This window comes from Barbus barbus, assembly GCF_936440315.1.
Source record: "Barbus barbus genome assembly, chromosome: 40".
Taxonomy (NCBI): domain Eukaryota; kingdom Metazoa; phylum Chordata; class Actinopteri; order Cypriniformes; family Cyprinidae; genus Barbus; species Barbus barbus.
In genome coordinates this window covers 5813017-5835796 of record NC_136718.1, presented here as the reverse complement: position 1 = coordinate 5835796, position 22780 = coordinate 5813017, and the positions used below count along the sequence as shown (strand labels likewise).

General features: G+C 35.1%; 2 protein-coding genes across 2 annotated transcripts in view; one reads left to right on the top strand and one right to left on the bottom strand.

Moving 5' to 3' along the window:
- LOC306859737 (uncharacterized protein) overlaps nucleotides 1–22780 on the bottom strand; it is a 708874-nt gene that overhangs the window by 380416 nt on the left and 305678 nt on the right. The gene's annotated exons all lie outside the window — the stretch shown is intronic.
- On the top strand, nucleotides 7374–9619 carry LOC306859641 (neurotrophin-7; the record flags this gene model as incomplete). Its single annotated transcript, XM_079400765.1, has 2 exons — nucleotides 7374–7494; nucleotides 8919–9619. Exon 2 carries the CDS (start codon nucleotides 8930–8932, stop codon nucleotides 9617–9619), a length of 690 nt encoding a protein of 229 aa, XP_079256891.1. The 5' UTR covers nucleotides 7374–7494; nucleotides 8919–8929.

The following is a 22780-nucleotide window of genomic DNA, read 5'->3' as shown; positions in this document are numbered from 1 at the left end:
TGCCACCAGGAGACGTTCTGGGTTAAGGGGCAAAACGTCAATGAGCGGTGGTCCCCAGCTGAAGACCCTGCAGCAAAACTATGCGGTATGCGGTCAGGTTTATGCCTGCCTCAGGGAAGAAGACACCCCTGCCATGCACAGTCCACCACAGGCACCATAGGAGGTGCGACAGGCCTAAGGTCCAGCAGAAAGACCATCTCGCTGTAATGAATAATCCCAACCACCAATTCAATGTATAACTTGCCAATTGACTTTCTGAGTGAAAATCTTTTGTACGTCTTTTTTGTTTTTTTGGCTACCACATGTAGCTTACATGGCAGAAAATTGATCATCTGACTGGGCATGAACACATTTCAATTGTTCTGTGGTATCTTACTTCCAAATAGATATAATAAAGTGTTGCTAAAACAAACAGACACATTTACATTAATTAGCACAAAGTTTGTGCTCATAAAAAATAATGAATTGAACAACGTCTGCTTCAGCATTGCTGGTCATTAATGGAGGTGAATCGCTCAAAGTAGATTTAAGAGCCTTGTTTTATGAGGCTCATTTGTGGCTTTCAACATGTCATTAAGCATAAATTAAAGCTCATATGAAAACATGACGTTATTGTAGTTAAATGGGAGGGAAGGATTTCAGGAATTCCTGTTAAAGGTATGGAAAGTGGATATTTTAGGAAACTTAACTGGTCAGCATTTCTTTTAAGCGTATTAATTAGCTTTATTTGGCCTTCACTGGTCGTGCAGTGCAGTCATATTCTTTTTAAATGCAAATATTCAGAGAAATAGTGAACTCGTGCATAATAATTATATAAAAAGCATTTTGGCTGGAAAATATTTTTAGACAAAGCACCACATGTTCTTGGATTTTGAGTGACTTATTATGTTTATTCGTAGTGAAAACAAAGTAAATATCTGCTTTTACATGTGCAGATCAGCTTCCCTCTCAACTTTCCCTCCTTTTTTCCCCTCTACAGGAAGGTAGGCCATGATGTCTTGTGTTATTTCTACCATTAAAATAAACAGAATGAATAACAACCGCAAACCTCAAACCACTGTAATCTCTCAGAAACCCCTCCTGTCATCACCAATTTCTGCCAGGGACTGTTTCAGGTACCAGCCTGTATCCGCGCTGTGATGAATGTTAGACGTTAGGAAAGTCTGTGAGTGAAGAAAAAGTTCACTGAGAATGGTGCAGGATGGAGGTCTTCAGTAAACCCTTTTGACCCTCGGTGGCTGCGCTGCACTGTTTGTTTATAAAGGTTTCGCCAAAGGGAGTTCGGAGCTAATTTATGTAGCATTCAAAAACAAAGTGTACTCAGCGCCACATGACTAGAGGGCTAGTGGCTGTGTATCAGTTTGATGAGTGTGTGTTTATACATGTCGCACATGTGCTGGTGAGGAGCGCCGTGGCCCTTCGTGGAGATCTTTGTGCTCGTAGGCTACTAGAGAGCGGCAGTTCCATAGCTTTCTGAATAAGAATCAAAACATTTTATAATCAGGTTATTTAAATGTGTTGGGGTAAAAAAATTTAGGTCAGAGTCAAAATGTTTCTTCAAACTGTGACATAAAGGTTAAGCGAGAACTGGGTTAATATTTTAGTTGTTTTGGTTTCAAAACATGTTAAGCTATATGTAAAACTGCAACACTGGAGTATTTAAAAGCAGAAATATGAAGCTTATTGAGCCTTACAACCATTCTTATATATATATATATATATATATATATATATATATATATATATATATATATATATATATATATGAATATATATGAAGAGTTTATTTGCAAAAACAGATAAATTGATATTAATGATTTTCAAAAATCATGTTTTTATTATGTATTTATTGTGTTTTATTGTATTAGTTAACTGTTTTTTTGTTTGTTTGTTTGTTTATTTAACCTAGTCAAAATAACCCAGCTGCAGTTTGATTAAGATTAATTGGAAAGCACAATGAAAAAACATGATTTCTGAGAATTGTTAAAAATTGATTAATCTGTTTTCTGTTGCAAATGAACTCTTCATATATATATATATATATATATATATATATATATATATATATACTCTTGATATATATATAACTCTTCATATATATACACAGTGCCCTCCAAAAGTATTGGAACAGTAAAGACAAAATTGCTCTGTTGGCTGTGGAGTCAAGACATTTACAAATATGATTAAAAGATGAATATGAGACAAAACTACAGAATGTCATTTTATTATTGGGTGATTCAACACATAGATGTTTTATCAGCTAAGAAGTTCAGCACTTTTAGAGTTTCATCCCTCTATCTGATGTGAGCATAAGTATTGGAGCAGTTGCCTCACAGGTCTTTCTAAGTGATCAGCTGTGTCCTGTTGCATTAATTCTTCAGATATTAAAAGCAGGGAATGTGTCGTATCAGTTATATCCATTACTTCTGTATTCTGAATCTTGCATTCGATGATGACCCACACAAACCAGGATGAAGATGAGGGAGCTGATTTTGAGAGAAAAGCAAGCAATTTGGATGCTAAAAGAAAAGAGGAAGTCAATTAGAGCTACAGCAAAAACAAAGCGCATGGAGAAATCAAGAGTTTAGAAACCACCAGCAACCAACAACGACCTGATCGGCTGAGAAAACAACAGTAGTTGATGACAGACAAATCATAAAAGCTGTGAAAATGAACCCTAAAACATGTGTCTGTAAAATCAGCAACAACTTCCAGAAAGCTGGGGTGATGCTCTGATAATCTACTGTCCTCAGGAGACTTTGACACAGAATTACAGATGCTACACAGCAAGATGCAAACCTCTGACCAGCACCAAACATAGAAAGACAAGATTAGAGTTTGCAAAAAAGCACAAAGGTGATCCAGAAGAGTTTTGGAGCTGTGTTTATGGGCCGATGAGACAAAGATGAACCTTTATCTAAGTGATGGGAAGCAAAAATGTGGAGAAGAAAAATTGTCTCATTGTCTCAAGCATACAGCCTCATCTGTAAAGCATGGTGGAGGTGGTGTCATGGCATGGGCATGCATGGCTGTCTCTGGAACAGGCCCTCTCAACTTTACTGATGACTTAATGTATGATGACTGTAGCAGAATGAATCTGGAAGGGTACAAAACCATCTTGCCTACCAATATTCAAGAAAATGCCACCAGATTCATTGGGAAGTGCTTCATATTGCATCAGGACAATGACCCAAAACACCCTGCCCGTTCAGTCAATGAATTTATAAGGGCAAAGAAACAGAAAGTCTTAGATTGCCCAAGTCAATCTCCAGATTTAAATCTGATTGAACATGAATTTCACCAGCTGGAGAGGAGAGTAAAGCCAGAAACTCCCCAAAACAAGCAACAATTGGGATTGGCTGCATTAAAGGCTGGGAAAAGTATTTCAAAGGATGAGACCAAGAGTCTGGTGATGTCTATGGGTCACAGACTCACTGCTGTGATTGTGCGCAAGGGATCTGCAACTAAATAATAGCTTTTAATCTTTTATATCTGCCTTATGTTCAACTGTCCCAATACTTATGCTCACATCAATGAGTGGATGAACTCTATAAGTGCTGTTCTTTTTATTTGGTAAAACATGTATGTGTTGAAACGGCTAATAATAAAATGACATTCTGTAGTTTTGTCTCATATTCATCTTTTAATCATTTTTGTAAATGTCTTGACTCCACAGCCAACAGAGCAATTTTGTCTTTACTGTTCCAATACTTATGAAGGGCACTATATATATATATATATATATATACACACACACACATACACATACACATATTTTATTTGTAATAACTGGTTGCATTAACTACAATTAAAAGAATATCATATACTGAACTAAATATCTTCAACACTTAACCGCATGTTATTTACAATTAAATTAAAATGTGTTGTAGTTTAAAGTTGTTGAATGCAATTTGTTGAACTTAAGAGTGCTTTTTAAATTGCTTAAGTAGGATTTAAGTACATATTTACATGTATTTTCATATTTACATATATTGTCTTTGAAATAAATAGTTAAATTAAATATCAAATAAATACACTTTAATGTCATTTCTTTTGTATGAATTGTGTTAATGAAGTCACAATTTAGAACTTTTACAATATATGAAATGTATTATATGACACTACAGTTAAAATAATAATCAAATATGTCACATGTGCTTTAGTATGTCCGTCAACAAAACAAAATAAGTGTACTTCTTTTAAAAAGTCAAAAGATTATTAAAACATAATGATTGAAATGTGTTTCACATAAAATGGTTCTCTCCTTAAAGGAAATGCAGGAAGCCAGGAGTAACTGAAAGGTTCTTTTAATAGAGACATGAACTGAAAACAAGGATATACTTCAAACTAAGAATCTTCACTTTCCAACTAAGGTAGCGTTAGGGTGACTGGACAAGGACTAGAGAGAAACAGAGGACTTATAAAGGAACAGGCACACACGAGAAAACGAGATAATTAATACTAAACAGGTGACAGAACTGAACGATGATTACTAATTAACAAAACCAGGACAGGAACTACCAAATAAGGTAAAAACAGAACTGAACAGAAACTGACACGTAACAATTACAAAGTGCGCTTTTTTTGAAAGTGTGTTAAGAAACTCTTTTAAGTGTACTTAAGTGGCCCTTTTTATTTCATTAGTCAGCATTTGAAGTGGATCAAAACCTTTCATCAAAGTTGTCCTAAAACCAAAATGTATTCTTGGACTTTGATGAACTTTTTTGATCCACTTCAAATGTTGACTACTGTAGTATATTATTTGCGTGCAAGTACACCATTTTTTAAAATATACGTTTAAGATTTGAAGAACACAACAAGTGCACATCCAGTACAAATATGCACATTTCGTTTCCACTTTTTTTCACTTCCACTCTAAGTGCCTCATCATAACCCAGATTTGTTTTTTTTTGTTTTTTTTTTAAAGGATAGACCAGTGGAAATTAATCTTGTGGTAATCAACATTATGCCACAAATGCTGCTGGTTGAACTTCACTTTTAATGAACATGGAATATTCCTAACCAGGTGTGATTTAAAACCTTGTATTGAATTCTCAAACACAAAGCCAACACAATGTGTTTGCAATACTGATAAACAAGATTTTCAATATTAATATTATTGTTAATTTTATTGCAACAGTACAACTGCATTAAATTGTCATATTATTTAGATACTGTAGTTCTGAAAATGCTGGCGTTCATACGCAGATGCCAGGCAGCACATTACTGAAGGCATTCTCTTCTCTGCGTGTGACAGTCGTGTAAGTGAAAGCACAGTGTTAGGTTAGGTTAGGTGGCATCTGGGCAGTATCATGCGTGTGAGAGCGGCCCCAGACGCAAACACCGGGTGTGGCCTCAGTTTGAGAGCCGATCCTCAGCTGCAAAACATATACAGCCAAACATATACACAGCAAGAGAGCCAGTATGTGCTTATGCTGCATGGCTTTATTGTTTTTATGCTCTGGTTCTGTCCTGTTTGTTTGCTTGAGAGTTTAGTCTATGTCTTGCTGCCTTGTGCAGAGCTGCAGTGACAATGAGGGCCTGTATTTACTCCCAGACGTGTGAATAAAATGTGTGTGCTCTCTAGTGGTGAATGAGAATAAAGCACGTTCTCCATCTGTGGTTTCCTAACCATTTCAATTATAGCTTTATAAATAATAATAAAAAAAAAGGTTTATGCTTAAAGAAGATTTATCATAACACACAAATTTATGTTTCAAATAACTTTTGGGAAAATTTCAAAATATGGGTGAAATAATGCTCCATCATCATTCAGTGTAACAGAAACATATATTTATGTAAAAAATGAAACAACATACTTATTCTGACCTGTATTTATTAAAATATATAAAATCATAAATAATCATTCTTCATTTTATTATACTGTAATTCATTAAAAACTTGCTGACAAATGGGTAAAACGTATTAGTGGTTTGAAGGATTGTGGCAAACATTGGTAGATTTAAAATGACAATCAAGTTTCTGGGGGCTGCACTGTGATCCTTAAATAGTCTTGTAATGTCATCTAATAATTGTTTTAAATATGTCAAAATTTGTGATATACAACTCCTATTTGTCTTTGACCCAAACTCCCTTTTTTAATTCTGGGAGAAATGCATAGAATAAATAGAAAATGTGCATTATTCATCAAAAAATCATGAGAAAATTTTCCATTACATATGTATTATGTGCGTGTGTGTGTGTGTGTGTGTGTGTGTGCGTGTATGTGTGTGTGTGTGTGTGTGTGTATATATATACTGCATAAAATCTACATATATAAATGTATATACATTTTGTGACTTATTATTATTTTTTATTATTATTGTTATTATTTTGTTATATTATATTGTATTATATGTCATTTTTATGGAGGATGCTTTGATAAAACAAGCATAATGATTAAGGCTTTTTTGGCCTGTTTTTGCTTTTTGTTTTGTTTGTTTTTATCACACAAGTACACACACAGTCATACAATCACACACAAAGCATGATCAGCTGAAAGCCAAGACGTACTGATTGCAGACCATCTGCTAGATGGGGCAGAGGTCTCATTATGAATTGTCAAATATCACACGTTTAATGGAATGACACTTTAGGTGGTTAAATGTTGCAGGCAGCTGAAGTGACTCAGTGCATGGGTAAATAGGTAACCCTGGCCTTTCTGTGCTTTCAGAAGTACATTTTCTATATATTTTTCTATTTATAATAAAAATAAAAAATAAACATTTAGCTCAGAGGTGATTCGCAATATGAAAAGCTTTACTGTACAATAAAGCATATAAAAATCGTTAAGCAGCACAAGACTTAGCATTGCAAAAGAACTCAAATTACAATAGTATGATTTAAAAATAATTTATAACCTTGATTATAAAAATAAAAACAGTATATTTCAAGTTTATTGCAAAATGTCAATATACGAAAATGTCAACATATAATCTTGACTTACTTGATTATATCATTAACGATGCTGTGTAGTGTATTGTAGCTCTTCACCAGCAATTTTTTATTTACTTATGCACTTATTTATTTGCACGTTATTTACTTATATATTTAAGTAGCTAAAATGTCTAACTTCTACTGAAGCATTCATCATCGTTTAACAACCTCAGTTTTTCTTGAAAGCTTTATACTCAACATTACTATTTACAAAAACAATTTCTCTGCAAAGAGTGCATTTCTGATGTGAATACTGAGAGAAAATATATGTTTTTCAGACTTTTGCTCTGGACTGTAAACACTTGAGAATATGTATCGTTTGCACGTCATTGACCTTATTTATTTGTATGCATGCAGCTTTGAGGATTCTGTTCAGCTGACTGAATGCATATATTTGGATGTTATTGTACCTAAAGAGCTATGGTGTGTGTGTGTGTTTTACAGAAAGCAGCAGACACACAGGCCAGTCCTGATGGCAGGCGCTTGGGGGTCAGCCTGCACTGGACTCCGGCTCTAGCAGCCCACTGGGCCCTCACTTCAACTCTAAGCATTTCACAGGTCAGTGAGCAGAGATATACTCTATACACTCACATACTGTCTGAAATGCATTTTTTAACAAAGAAATTAGTAATATTATTCAGCAACAATGCTTTAAATTGATCAAAAGTGGCAGTTAAGGCTTTTCAACACCTCATCTCAATTTGTAACTATTTTATGTTTTGGTAAATTGGTGGCTAATTTGTATGAGTTCATTAAATCTCTTTCATACGTTTCTGTACAATCTGCTTACGCCCCACTGATGGCCATGTTTTCAGGGGTGGGGTTAGGGGTCGATCTTCATTACAAACTACGTTTACACAAGAAAGATGTACTAAAGACAGAAAGGATTTTCCTTCACACTTTTTTAAAAAAGTTCTGCATAAAGACAACAATGTTGTCAAAGTGATTCTCATTTTCAAGGATCCGTGTAATTGACTAAAAATGCTGTATTATGCATGCCAGGCCAGTAGTTGGCGATGTCACACTATGCACCTGGGCACAGACTAGTAGACTAAACACGTAACATGCATGTCCGTGACGTCACCGTTTTCACAAACTTGCATTTTTGTAGCATGCAGATGATGACCATAATTTTCAAAAACTTCCACTTTGAAACCAATTTTCGAAAGCTTGAAACACCCCTTTATAAATCATGTTTTTGTGTTTTCGTATAATCACAAATTCATACAAAATTTACTTTGTAAAATAGTTACATTTCCCATGAAATTGGGTTGGGCACCTACATTTTTACAGACATTTCTGTTTGAAATAAATGCTGTTCATTTGAACTTTCTATTAATCAAAGAATCCTGAAATTCAATATATTATTGTTTCTGCAAAAATGTTTGGCACAACTGTTTTCAACACTGATAATGATCAGAAATGTTATATTAGACTGATTTCTGAAGGATCATGTGACACTGAAGACTGGAGCAATGATGCAGAAAATACAGCTTTACATCAGTGGAATAAATTACATTTGAAAATATATTAAAATAGAAAACAGTTATTTTAAATTGTAAAACTATTTCACAATATAACTGTTTATACTGCATACTTGAGCGGTAATGTAAATGTACTTAAAAGTCATGTCTTGATTAACTTATTCTAATTTTTGGTTTCTCAATAGTCTTTAAAATACTCAACAAAAAAAAAAAAGACCAAAGAGGCTTAATTTTCTATATCTAATTTCTTTGTGTTTTTTCAACTTTTGATTTGTGGTTGAAATATGCCCTGGACATGTTTTCGACAGCTTTCGTGAAATTCATACAGATGTCAGATTCTTCATGCATAGCTCAGTAATATCTTCCATATGAACTTTATTCCTGCTGCCATTTTAAACAGCCAGGCCACCTTAATGACAAAAAGCAAACTGTTTCTCAAAACTTGACAGATGCATATTTACATGTCGTTGACTATCTTAAATGTCTCTTTGCTAGCAGGACGAGTGCCCATGAGGTCGTTGACGCTGGTCCTGCTCGTCCTGATCAGCATCCAGGCTGCACTCATCATGGGAGGCCACACCCAGGCGCAGGGGCCAGCCAATCAGCACGCAGCAGCACACCACTCATCCAGGCCTCACGGCCAATCCAAGCAGGACTCGCACTACGATGACCTAATCCCCAACGTGGACCCCAAACTCTTCAACAAGCGCCGTTACCGCTCACCTCGCGTGCTGTTCAGTGACGTGGTCCCTACGGAAAATGATACAGGGAGCCCCAGGGGCCCACGAGTCCGGCGGAAGGCCAACGACTTCTTGCATCGTGGCGAGTACTCGGTGTGCGACAGTGAAGAGCACTGGGTCGGCAACCTGACCCGAGCCACAGACTTAGCGGGCAATGAAGTCACGGTGCTGCCGCACGTTCGCATCAACAACGTTGTGAAGAAGCAGATGTTCTACGAGACCACATGCCGCGTGTCGAAGCCCGTCGGGGCCCCCAAGCCGGGTCAAGGAGCCAGCGGCGTTAAAGCAGGAACCTCTAGCTGTCGTGGGATCGACAACAAGCACTGGAACTCTTATTGCACCAACGTGCACACCTACGTGCGGGCGCTAACATCCTACAAAAACCAGATCGCCTGGAGGTTCATTCGAATCAACGCCGCTTGCGTGTGCGTCCTCAGCCGCAACTCATGGAGGCATTGACTGACATATTGTCTCAGCCAATCCACTGCAGCCACCTGTCGTAAGCCCCTTCCACCCGTCAATAATAACAACAGCCGCACTGCCAACGTCAGTGATCCGAGACTCCGCCCCTTTTCTGATCTCTCTATGACATCGCAACCCAGTCCCCTCCTACCCTACCTCACTCTGTACATTTTTGGTTGTTTAAGTTATGAGGACTGCATGACATATTTATATAGTTTATACTGTCAGAATATAAATATAAATATGAATATATATATATGTGTATATACAGTATACATAAAGGAAGCTTTTGTTGTGTTGTTGATGCTTATTTATTAAACACCTCACTTCAGTATGTCAATGCAAGACTGCTTCTGTTGTAATCTCATTCAGTCTCACTCACAGTTTAGTGTGAAGAGCCAACATGATCTCATAGGAAAATGTAACTATTTTACGAGGTGGCAATTTTGTATTCATTTGTACGAAAAAAGCAGGAAAGTCCACCTCTAAACATAACCATCAGTGGGGGCGTAAGCAGATCATACGACGATGTAGAAATGAGATTTAAATTCATACGAATTACAGGTAGCCACTAATTCGTCCAAAAACGTAAAATAGTTACGAATTTCCATAAGACTGTGTTGAAAGAACTGCATAAAGAGCTGCATTTAACCTTGATTTTGTGGATAACATCGCTCTCAGAAAGGTACAAATCTGTCACTGGAGCAGTTTCCTTACCAAAATGTACACGTAAGGTACATATTAATACCTTTAAAGTAATAAAAGTGCATTTAAGGTACTTATAAGTACCATTTAGGGGTAAATAAATGTACAAAGATGTACCTTTTAGCTTTTGTATCTTAAAGGGATAGTTCACCCAAAAATGAGTATTCACCCAAATATTCACGCTCATGTCGTTCCAAACCTGTAAGACCTTCCTTCATCTTCAGAACACAAATTAAGATATTTTTGATGAAATCCCAGAGCTCTCTGACCCTCCATAGACAGCAACGCAACTGACACAAGGCCCAGAAAGGTAGTAAGAACATCGTTTAAATAGTTCATGTGACTTCAGTGGTTCAGACTTAATGTTATGTCACTATGAGAATACTTTTTGTGAGCAAATATTAAAAAAATAACGATTTCATTCAACAATTTCTTCTTTTCTGTTTCAGTCTTCAATGCGTGTTCATGAGTGCCAGAACACCGGCTCCTGCATCAGCAGCACCACATGCATGCGTCATGTACACGGAAGAGAAGAAATTGTTGAATAAAGTCATTATTTTTGTTTTCTTTGCACACAGAAAGTTTTCTTGTGGCTTCATAAAATTATGGTTGAACCATTGATGTCACGTGGACTATTTTAACGATGTCCTTCCTACCTTTCTGGACCTTGAACGTGTCAATTGTGTTGCTGTCTATGGAGGGTCAGAGAGCTCTCGTATTTCATCAAAAATATCTTAATTTGTGTTCTGAAGATGAACGAAGGTCTTACGGGTTTGGAATGACATGAGGGTGAGTAATTAATGACAGAATTGCATTTTTGGGTGAACTATCCCTTTAAGGAACAAAAGCTAAAAGGTACATTTTTGTACCTTTTTTCTTGAGAGTGTTCTTTCTGACAATAGGTGTGCTGTTTATTTTCAGTTTTTATAAACTTAACACCTGTTTTAAGATCAAAGTTTGAAAATAGCCCCCAATGGAGTAGTTTAGTCAAAGTAAGTGTCAATGCTTTCATTCAATGCAAATTAGATCCATTTCTAGCAGCATTCTCTACCGTTTGAGCTACAGGAACACTGTCAGAAATTGTACTTCTTAGGTTCAAATCACGCAACTTTCACTTCATTCCAAACAGGATGAATTTACACTTCAAAGGGCCCTTTGGAATGACGGATTTTGAAGAGTACAACTGATATAAATTTCACTCAAATAATTGTTTGAACAGGTTGTGCTGTGTCTATAATGCTCAGCAAGATTTAAAATAATAATAAAAAAAAGGTTTATGCTTAAAGAAGATTTATCATAACACACAAAAGTGTCTACCTTAATGTTTCAAATAACTTTTGGGAAAATTTCAAAATATGGGTGAAATAATGCTCCATCATCATTTAAAAATGTCAAATGAAATGCTTTACTTCAAAGTACATATTAATTCAATATGTATTAATAATCTTTTGTCGTGCTTTAAAGAAGTACACTTATTTGTATGTAATTTAACTATACTAATCATGACAATTTTACACATTAAATATTCATATTAAAGTTAATATTTTTTAAATGTACAAAATAACAATTTTATCATTACAAATGTGTAATTGCAAACATATTTTAATGCATGACACACAAGTTTTAATAGAAATGACATTAAAGTCTACTTTAGCTACCATAAATGTTTGTTGATTTATGTTAACCATATTTCAAAGACAGCAACATTAAGAAATTACATATAAAGATGCATTTAGGCCTACTTAATTGGTCAAAAAACTCCACAAATTCCTCTACATCCTTGCAACACACTAACTGATCCAGGTTGTGTAACATCCAGTGTTTGCTAGCTTTAGCCATTAGCCCCTACTAAAGCTAATCTGTTACACTGCGCCGATAGCAGAATCCAGGTCACATATTTCCAGAACTGTTTGTGTAAGCCAAGAAACAATTGAGATGAATGAGAACGCAGATCGGCTTAGCCTTTCAAGAACCCCAACTTTAAACCACTTAGCTAAAACGTTAACATGCTCATTTGAGTAGTACTGGAATGTCTCGTTTGGAAAGCTATTGCAGATGCCATGTAAATCACAGTACCAGCTTTTGCTAATGTCCTTTTTTAAAGCTGACCTAGGAAGACAAACACACATCTCATGTATTGTAGCATTTGATTCAATGTAAAGTGTGTTGCTGTTTATAATGCATAGCAACAACTGTTTTCTTGTGACAGATGTGCAAACGTGTATCATAAGTTCATCCACTGACGTTGAGTTGGCAGTCAAAAAAAGCATCCCACTGTCTGTTTTCCGCTTAGTGATGAATTTATTGTCTGGAACAAGCTACTGAGGGACTAGCTGGGATCCCTTGCGTCCTTTCCTTTCCAGACCATGTTGGATCATAAAAAGAGATAAAAGAAATGAGACAAAACTTGCACTCATAGTGCAATCAGCCATGCAAGGTGACCTGGATCGCAAGCTAGAATCCCGCTCTGGGTCACCTCCAGAAGATATACAATGGGAAAGACAAATCAGCATTATTAAGTGCAACTCCAGCCAATGAAGGAGATGTTGTGTAAAGCAAAGCAGCTGTGTTGCCGGTGGTGAGGAGCACGCTGCACAGCATCTGGAGTCTCGTACGGGCATCGTGAATTAATGAAGGTCCTGGCGGTGGATCTTGAGAGAGTGTCCTGACTGAACCTCTGTCCGTGCAAGAAGATGTTTATGTGTTCTGGTTACAGAGTTCAGACAGAGAATAAGTGTGTGGAGACCAAATGTCCCCCTAATGATTAAAAACATGAAATCACCTACATTGTTGGACCGTCCAGTGGTGAGCTTGACTAAATGTCTTGACTAAAATAATGCCAAAAGGTTTATATAAAGCAGTCTATATAAAGTCTTTTTAAGGGGCAGCCAAAAAAATCCATAATTTTGCCAGTCATGCTTTCTTATTTCACTGACATATAACTGTCTGTTTTTTGTTTTTGAAAGTCTCATTTGATCATCAAGGCTGCATTTATTAGATCAAAATACACTAAAACTGTAATATTGTGAAATATTATTCCAATTTAAAGTAACTGTTTTTTTTATTTAAATATATTTTAAAATGTAATTGATTTCTGTGATCAAAGCTGAATTTTCAGCATCATTACTCCAGTCTTTAGTGTCACATGATCCTTCAGAAATCATTCTAATATGCTGATTTACTGCTCAAAATATACATTTCTTATCAACATTATAATCATTGTTCAAAACAGCATTTTTGCAGGAATCGTGACACTTTTTTCAGGATTATTTGATGAACAGAAGGTTCAAGAGAACAGAATTTATTCAAAATAGAAACCTTTTGTAACATTATAAATGTCTTCTCACTTTTGATCCTATTTTCTAAAAAAAACAAAAAACACCTTACTGAATCCAGACTTACAATAGTAATTATTGTGAACAGTAGTGTGTGTACGGTATAAAATAATTATACTGAGATGCATGAGAAAATGAATTTGTGCTCCAACAAAAACATTAATGAACAAATAATATTGTATTGTGTATATTGTATTATAAATTGTTGCTAATGTTTCACATAACATAACTGCCACACTGTAAAAAATGATCGTGATTTTAACGGTAAAAAACTGTGAAAATGCTACGGTAAAAACCTGTTATATGGTTAACGGAAAGTTCCTGTAAAATTTACAGGGAAAACCCGTAAACTGACGTTTCCAGAATTCCCTGCATTCCATTTCAAATTCTGTTTGAATTTGACGTTTTTTTCTTTGAAATAACTATGTTTCTTCTTAGTTTTTTTCTTATTGGTTATGTTTATTAGGGTTGTATGTTACATCTAATGTTGTTAAATTAATGTTTATAGCATATTTCAGTTTAATGAGTCTCACCATGATGGTGTTTAGTGCTTGTGTGAATGACACTGTGCACCTTCTGTATATCCTATTGTTTAAAAGTTACTTGTGATGGGCTTTGACTCATCATGTGACTTTCTCATCATCACCACCTGCATTTGGTGGATATATCAGTGTATTTGAAAGGAACAAAACAGATTTCAGTACTTTAATAGGTTGGTATATTAAGATTATATCAGTTAAAGAAATTACGGTATTTAACTGTAAATTTAAGTTAAAACCTAAAACGTTGCTACTGTATTTTTTACGGTAGAATTCTGGTAACCACAGCTGCCAGTTTTTTACCATAAATTTTACGGAATTTTAAGTTTTGCAGTGCAGATATATGTGAATATAATGTACGACACTTCACAATAAGGTTCCATTTGTTAACATTAGTTAACTATATTTGGTAACATTGTTATATATGAGTTTCTCTCTTCTGTTAAAACACAAAAGAAGATATTTTAAAGAAAGTTGGAAACCAAACAGTTGACGGCAGCCAATGACTTCCATAGTATGGAGAACAAATACAATGGAGGTCAATGGCTACAGTAAATTTTTTGGTCAACAAAATATCCACTTTTGTGTTCAACAGAAGAAAGAAACTCATAAAGGTTTGGAACAACTTGAGGGTAAGTAAGTTCATTTTTGGGTGAACTGTCTCTTTACTGTAATCACCAATGTTAACTAATTGTACCTTATTGTAATGTATCAATACGTTATGTAAATTTATAAAATGAGTAAAGAATAAGTATTATTTAATAACAGCATGTGTAATATAAAATTACTGAAGTCGAGGACATAGTGGCACTATAGCACACAAGTACTAAACTGCTGTGAAAAGTGTAAACAAAGCACCTTATGTAGTAATTACAGTGTCAAAGTCACTATAACTGGATTAAAGCCACTAAAAGCCAAAACACTGAAGTGCACCTCAGGTTTAAATGATAACATGCCGTGCGAGCTCAGAATAAAGCGAAAGGTGCAGAATTGTAGTGGGTGGTTAACTGGAAAGACTGTTGCATCTGCAGGCCCTGTCAGAGTTTCAGTGTCACACACAACAATAGCAGGTATTAGATTACATAAAGACTGCCAAAAACACATGTGCCACTCTCACTTTCCTTTCCTGTGAATATTCTGAAACTAGAATTATGTCATGCCAAGACTTGATATGAGAAAATTATCTGACAGACATTCCTTGAGATGCCTCAAGTGTGAGTAACTTTAACAAGTTTGTTACACTCGTGCTCTGGTTTGGGTAAGCATTTGGTTACATAATAATATCAGTTTGATACATTTCTGCAAATATGTAGCTATTATTAAACTCTCTCTATATATATATGACAAAAGCATTTGCATTATTTCATACTGTGCTTAGTTCATAACTTTTCATCATTCAAATTTCATCAAATCGGCATTCTCTTGAAACAGCTTAGATTTGTTTTAAAATAATATTATCAAAAGAAAAGCAACCCTTGTTTTCGCTGCTTGAAGTCTATGATTTCCCTGTAAAATAGTGATGGGTCGTTAATTTACAACCTTCCTTACAAACGGGAGCATAGTCATTATTATTATTATTATTATTATTATTATTTACTCTTACATTTATGTGATGCTTTTCTGCTCTCAAATTATTGCTTTTAATTTCTGTCACATGGTTCTTTTCCATAACACCATGTGGTAATAAAGACAATAACGAGTTGGTTATGCTTTATTTTTATTTAATTTGTTTGGAGTCTAATCTTCATAAAATACAATATCTTGTTATATTGTTATATGTCTTTGGAGTTAACCCTTTAGATTGGACACTATAGTGTTACTATACTTTTGTAACATATGACACTTTAGACATTAACACTCTGTACACACTCCTGAGTTGTTTTTTGTTTATTTTTGTGCCAGAAAAATCTATAGCAAAGAGGATAACTATTCCAAAATGAATTTAAACTATTTAAATAAAAAATACAAGAATATTTAAATATACTAAAGCCACAGAGCCTTAAAAAACTCAAACTAAATACTGCACAACAAGCTAGGCTTTTTTTATAATAAATAAAATAAATAAGCTTTAAAATAAATAACACTTTTGTGCCAAAAAAAGCTTTCTAGCTAAGAGAATAACTAATCCCGAATGAATTTAAACAATAAAAAAAAAAAAAAAAAAAAAAATATATATATATATATATATATATTGCTCAACAAGATAGGCTTTTTTTAAATAAATAAAAATTAAATAAGCTTTAAAATAAATAACACACTGGCTATATTTTAGAACATGCTTTAAGGCATGATTGCTTTCAAAGAAATGAACAGACCATTTTTATTTCTAGGGAAATGCTTATTACACATATTTTTATAATTTTATGATAATTCTTAAATATGATCCAACATAAAAAAATACAGTTTTACTTTATAGTAGCCTATTTGAAATGTACTTACCCGGCAACTGGTCACGTGACAAAAGAACGAACGACTCAAACCCGAGACTCGTCAGATAAGGTGCGCAAATCATAGACTAAAGACCCAGGTAAACAATGAATTAATATTTTCTGTTTCTTATAGCACTATAGTTTTGTATTGTTTGTAGTGTGATAAACGTTTGCATAAGTAGTAGATGTGTTTGGAAAGTAACACGTAACATTTGAATTATATTTAGCTAAAATGAACGAAATGACTCGAAAAAAATATTTGTTCATTTTGCTGAACGAGACTCCAAGGTCCGAGTCGGTAAAATGATCCGAACTTCCCATGACTACTGTAAAAAGAGTAAGTTTGCCATCTTGTGGTCAAACATACCTATGCAGTCTCTAAATGTCAAATGACAGATCAATCTCACAAGCCCAAACATTTCTCCCAATGCCAGTAACTGTAAAGCAAAACCATAAAAAATAAAATAAAATAAAACATTTAATTATTTTATAATCAGGCAGCATACCACTTAAAAATAGACCAGAAAATCATATTAGCTGGTTGTGCAAAGCAACATATCCCTGATACATCTCTCTTTGTAACACTTTCATGCCAGCTGGCAACACAGTCCACAAAATGATGCTGTAAATTCTAACTAAACATAATTCAAGTGCATTTTGTACAGTGGCCAATGGAGATGTTTTCATAATTTGCTGGTGCTTTTTCTATTTGCATGTGTTTTCTGAAGTTGCAGTGCATTGAGCTCTCGGCCACCATAATTTGGGGTATATCTACTTTCAAATGAATGTTACTATAGTACTTATCTATAACGCATCTCAACAGTCACTGGGGAGTTTTTTGTTAAATTTTGTTAATAAAGGGAGTTATCAACACATGTATTTCATTGATAAATTAATATGAGAAACTGTCTTCAAACACTTAATGCACTTTATACACAGAAGATTTATATATTCTTAAAGTCTAACTTTCATGTGTAAATATTTTCAGTATTTGTGTTTGTACTCACCGTGTAAAGGAGAGAAGTGTTTGTTAGTTAACATAATAGTCCAGTCAGAATTTTCTCGAAATACTGTCTATTTGTTGTTCTGACCCTAAATATAAAGGTCTTCACTTTCAAGCATGCCAGCCTTCAAATGAGAGTTTATTGGTAATACAAGACAGATAACTTTACTGATTTGTTACTGAAATGTTTAATTAAGTTTATCTTCCATCACCAAAATTAAAATCTGCTGCTGTGATAAATTTGGTTTGAAAGTAATGCTGCAGAGAGCAGTAGCAGACAGTCTTTGGACCCCTTTGTGCCACCCATGAGAAATGTCCTCTACAAAAAGGATGGTACAAAATAACACACACACAGAGACACACATACACACACACACACACAGACACACACACATGCACACAGACACACACACACACACACACACACAGACACACACACACACAAGGTGGCACATCATTATGTGATTATCTTATTTCCAGTCTCTAGGGGTTAGCTGCACATATGCTAATATCATTCTGTTGTTCCAGAACAGACAAGAACCTCCTTATAGGAACATGCAAACATTCTTCTTCAGAGTGAGAGGCAACACTGAATATATATATTAGTATTCTGGCTTCAAAATGACTTCATCTTGCACAAATTAGTGCACAGAGATTATGTAATCGGTCAACAGCACCTCACGGCCTCCCATTTCTTCCCATGACCCCCATTTACACTCTTTGTAATGAATTCTAGAAATAAAGGCAGAGCTCTTAATGGCTAATTGTCTGTTCTTCTGTGAATCTCAAAGGACGAGCTCAACCGTTGCCCTCTGTCTTCCCTCTCTCTTTCACTCACCCTCTCACTGCGGTTGCCAGGATATGGCTTTTCTGTTGCCAGGATACGGCCCCATCATACTCTGGGATAAGTGTTCTCAAAGGAAGTAAGTAGATTTCTGTGGGACGTACAGAACAACCTCAAGTGGTCAGTGTTTTTTAGGAGATATCTTGAGTTTTTAAATTTTATTTTTTAGGATGACAGACAGATGCCACATTGACCTCTGGATTATTGGAAGTGAGATGTGTGTGACAATGACTGATATGTGTGACACTGGACCACAAAACCAGTCATAAGGTTACATAAAAAAAAAATGATTTATACATCATTGGAAACTGAATAAATAAGCTTTCCATTGATGTATGGTTTATTAGGATAGGACAATATTTGGCCGAGATACAACTATTTGAAAATCTGAGGGTGCAAAAAAAAATCTAAATATTGAGAAAATCGCCTTTAAAGTTGTCCAAATGAAGTTCTTAGCAACGCATATTAATAATGAAAAATTAAGTTTTGATATATTTACGGTAGGAAATTCACAAAATATCTTCATGGAACATGAACTTTATACTTAATATAATGATTTTTGGCATAAAAGAAAAATTTATAATTTTGACCCATAAAATGTATTTTTGGCTATTGCTACAAATATACCCCAGCGACTTAAGACTGGTTTTGTGATCCAGCGTCACATATTTGTCCTCTTAATAAAACATGTTAATAAAGCAATATACAGTAGGCTAACACACACCTATTAGCAGGGCTGTAAACAAGAATGAAAATAAATAAGAAAAAACATTTTTTCCATTATAAAGAAACTTTTATACATTGAAAAGGTTTCAATGAATGTTGAAAGTTCCTCTTGGAACCATTGATGATGATAAGGAGCCTTTATTTTTAAGAGTGTTGCAACAATAAAGGGATAGTTCACCCAAAAATGAACAGTCAGTCATTAATTACTCACCCTCATGTCGTTCCACACCTGTAATAACTTTGTTCAAGACGGCACCGATGATCACAGTGCGTCCGGGTCGGGTCCACGCAGCACATTTACAGGTCTCTTCGCTTTCAGGTACAAATTTCTGGATGCATTAAGACCTCTACTTGTACATATACACTGCCCTCCAAAAGTTTGAAAACGCCCTAGAAAAGTGGGGTTTTGGACAATATTGGCATGAATCCTATTTAATTTGTGATAATTTTGCATAAGGGACAACACAAACAATGAAAACATTTTATTACAAAAACAGTTTATACATAGAAAAAAATTAAATTTTCAATTCATCACAATATCCACCATTAGCAGCTATTACAGCTCTGTGTAATCTGGGCATCCGAGCTGTCATCTTATTCAAACATTGACTTGATACTGTATATTACTCCAAGCCTCCTGAAGGATTGCCCAAAGATGGTTCCCCATGGTTGGACACTTCTTACGGACATCACGGTCCAGTTCCTCCCATAGTAGCTCAGTTGGTTTGAGGTCGGGTGATTGGGGAGGCCATTCCATGACAGACGTGGTGCCAGCTGACTGTTTCCTCTCCAAATAGGATTTGTACAGCTTGGAAGTGTGCTTGGGGTCATTGACTTGTTAGAAGGTTTAGGAAGGTTGGGGTGTTTCCAAACTTTTGGAGGGCAGTGTATGGTGCATGGACTGTAAATCTGTCCCTCACAGCCTTGTTTTTGTCTGCATACAATTCAATATGCAGTCTACCTGACTAGGTCTATATTAAAAAAATCTATGCTGTTTCAAATTTTTCAAACTGAGACATATGAGATTTGAAAGAGAAATTACAGATTGGATTAGGGACTGCCCGGCTCCTTTGGTAATGAAAGTAAATTAACCATGACACTGTGCAGGCCCCTGGCTGCTTTGATCAAAAATAGCACGGACATGTGTCTCGGAGGGGTCACATACACACAGTAATCTAATGAGAGATATAATCTAATGAACTCTGAAGGATCCTGCATTAATCTGTAACTGGAACAGTAAACACAATTTCACCCGCCTTCTCTGTCAAAGCAGAAAAATACAGATGGCTAATTTGAAAAATAAAATAAAATCCAGATATTAATTTCATTATTTTCGACTATATGATTATATGACTAATAATTGAGCCTGTTCCTGACACCCTTTACCAGTGAGATTCACACAAGGTTTAATAAGTTACCAGTTCAAGGTCTTTGTGTGTAAATACACTGGCTTTTTCCATTTCAAATCATTTTCTTTATGTGCAGTCAAAAGTAACTAAGACCAAAGCAATGCTGATCATTTTTGTGCAATGACAGGTTTTGTCATGGTGGCAGCACAATGGTAATACTGCACACTCCAAAAGACTTGTCTTCTGCTTGACAAAAAGTGCTACCCATGTTGTAATTTTAAACATGACTGTCTAAACTATTGATCATCTCAAGCAGGTCAGATTTCCAGAACAGCTGCTGGATAAATCATGATCAAATCTAATTTTGTGCATTATACTGTTGTAATAACATTTTAAAGCAAGCTCTATGACATAAGCCTTAATTACTGTAAGTGTACACACTGAGATGCAACACTTCCTAAAAACACTACAATTGCTAGAGCTGACAGGATATGACGAATTTAAGAAATGCTTTGCACAATAGCTCTGAACTCTTCGCACATACAATAAAACGGATGTGCATGCTGTTTTATTTTTTACAGATTACTAGGGCTGTTAATGAATAAAAAACTGAATTGTAGAATTTGCACACTGTATAATTATGCAATGTGATATGTATGCTGATCAGTGTTGGGGGTAATGCATTACAAGCAATGCGAGTTACGTAATAATATTACTTTTTTCAAGTAACTAAAGTAACGCATTACTTTTTAATTTACAAGAAAATATTACTTTTTTTTTTTCGATTTATTGCCTGACAGTGCGCTGTGTGAACATGCTGTTACTGTAGTCCTTGACTAAATGTGAATGTGCATTAATTCATCCCACTCGCAAAAACACAGATTTAGTATTCTTCAAAATGAATTAAAACAGTGAAATGCAAACTCAGAATATGACGCAAACCTGCAATAATTAAATGTTAAACAACACAAATGTATCTCATTTTATTAACCAATGTCTTTGCTGCTGACCTTTGATGATCCAGTTCAACCATCTTAATAGGCAAAAATGACTTTAGATAAACTAACAATTGTACTTCATTGTTTTTTATTGCTGAAGAGTGAACCTTCTTCTCCTGCGTTCTACCTTACAGACATCAATGTACTTTTCCTTCAGCCTGAGGTTCATTCATGACACTTTTTGGTGTGAAAGGGCTTTTACATTTGAATTAGAACTTCTTGTATTAAAAACAATCAAGCCCTGCTCATATTTAAAAAGTAACGCAAAAGTAACGCAGAAGTAATGTAGTGCATTACTTTCAATAAAAAGTAGCTAAATAACGTAATTAGTTACTTTTTTAGGGAGTAACGCAATATTGTAATGCATTACTTTTAAAAGTAACTTTCCCCAACACTGATGCTGATTAATGGAATATTTGGTGTTCAATATAAGTTATAAGCTCAGTTGACATCATTTGTGGTATACTGTAATGCTGAGTACCAAAAATTATTTCTTTGTCCCTCATTTTCATTTAAAATAGCAAAAGTCAAGGTTATAGAGAGGAACCAAATGATGTACAATCAAATTCATCCGGGCCTATCTGAGGCAAACTTTCTGACAAGACTATGTGACATGCAGACTAGGGCTGGATTTTGACACAAATTTCACGAATCGATTCTCATTCACAAGCTTCCGATTCGATTACTGATTCGATTCCGATTATTTTGTATATATTTCAGGTACAGTACATGCCAAATTTTCTCAAGGAAAAAAAAAATCTCTCAACTAATGTTGTAAAATATAGGCTACATGAGAGTCAGTTGGTACTACATTACTATAATATTGAAGGTTAAAATTGACTGATATCTTAAAATTACACTTAATGACACTTTTTTTAAATATAAACTTAATGGGGGCTGTCATAAAAACATATAAACATAAATTAAACATTGAAGAACAGTAAATGAATATGTTATATGGTGCATATATTTAGCAAAATTCCCCTCTCTCCAGTTGATTTTTCTATCTGACTAATGAGTTTATGGTCACCGAATATGTTTTTCTCAGGTAAATGTGACTTTACCTGACATTGTTTACAAGCCTTTATATTGACATCTTTGCACGGCTGAAACACAGATTGAGCGATTACACGAGATCATTTGCCGGGCCACAAAAGATACAACACATGGGTCCTTCACAGCCCAGAGACTATCCAAAATTTGCATTGCCTGCCGGTGAAAACTGGATTA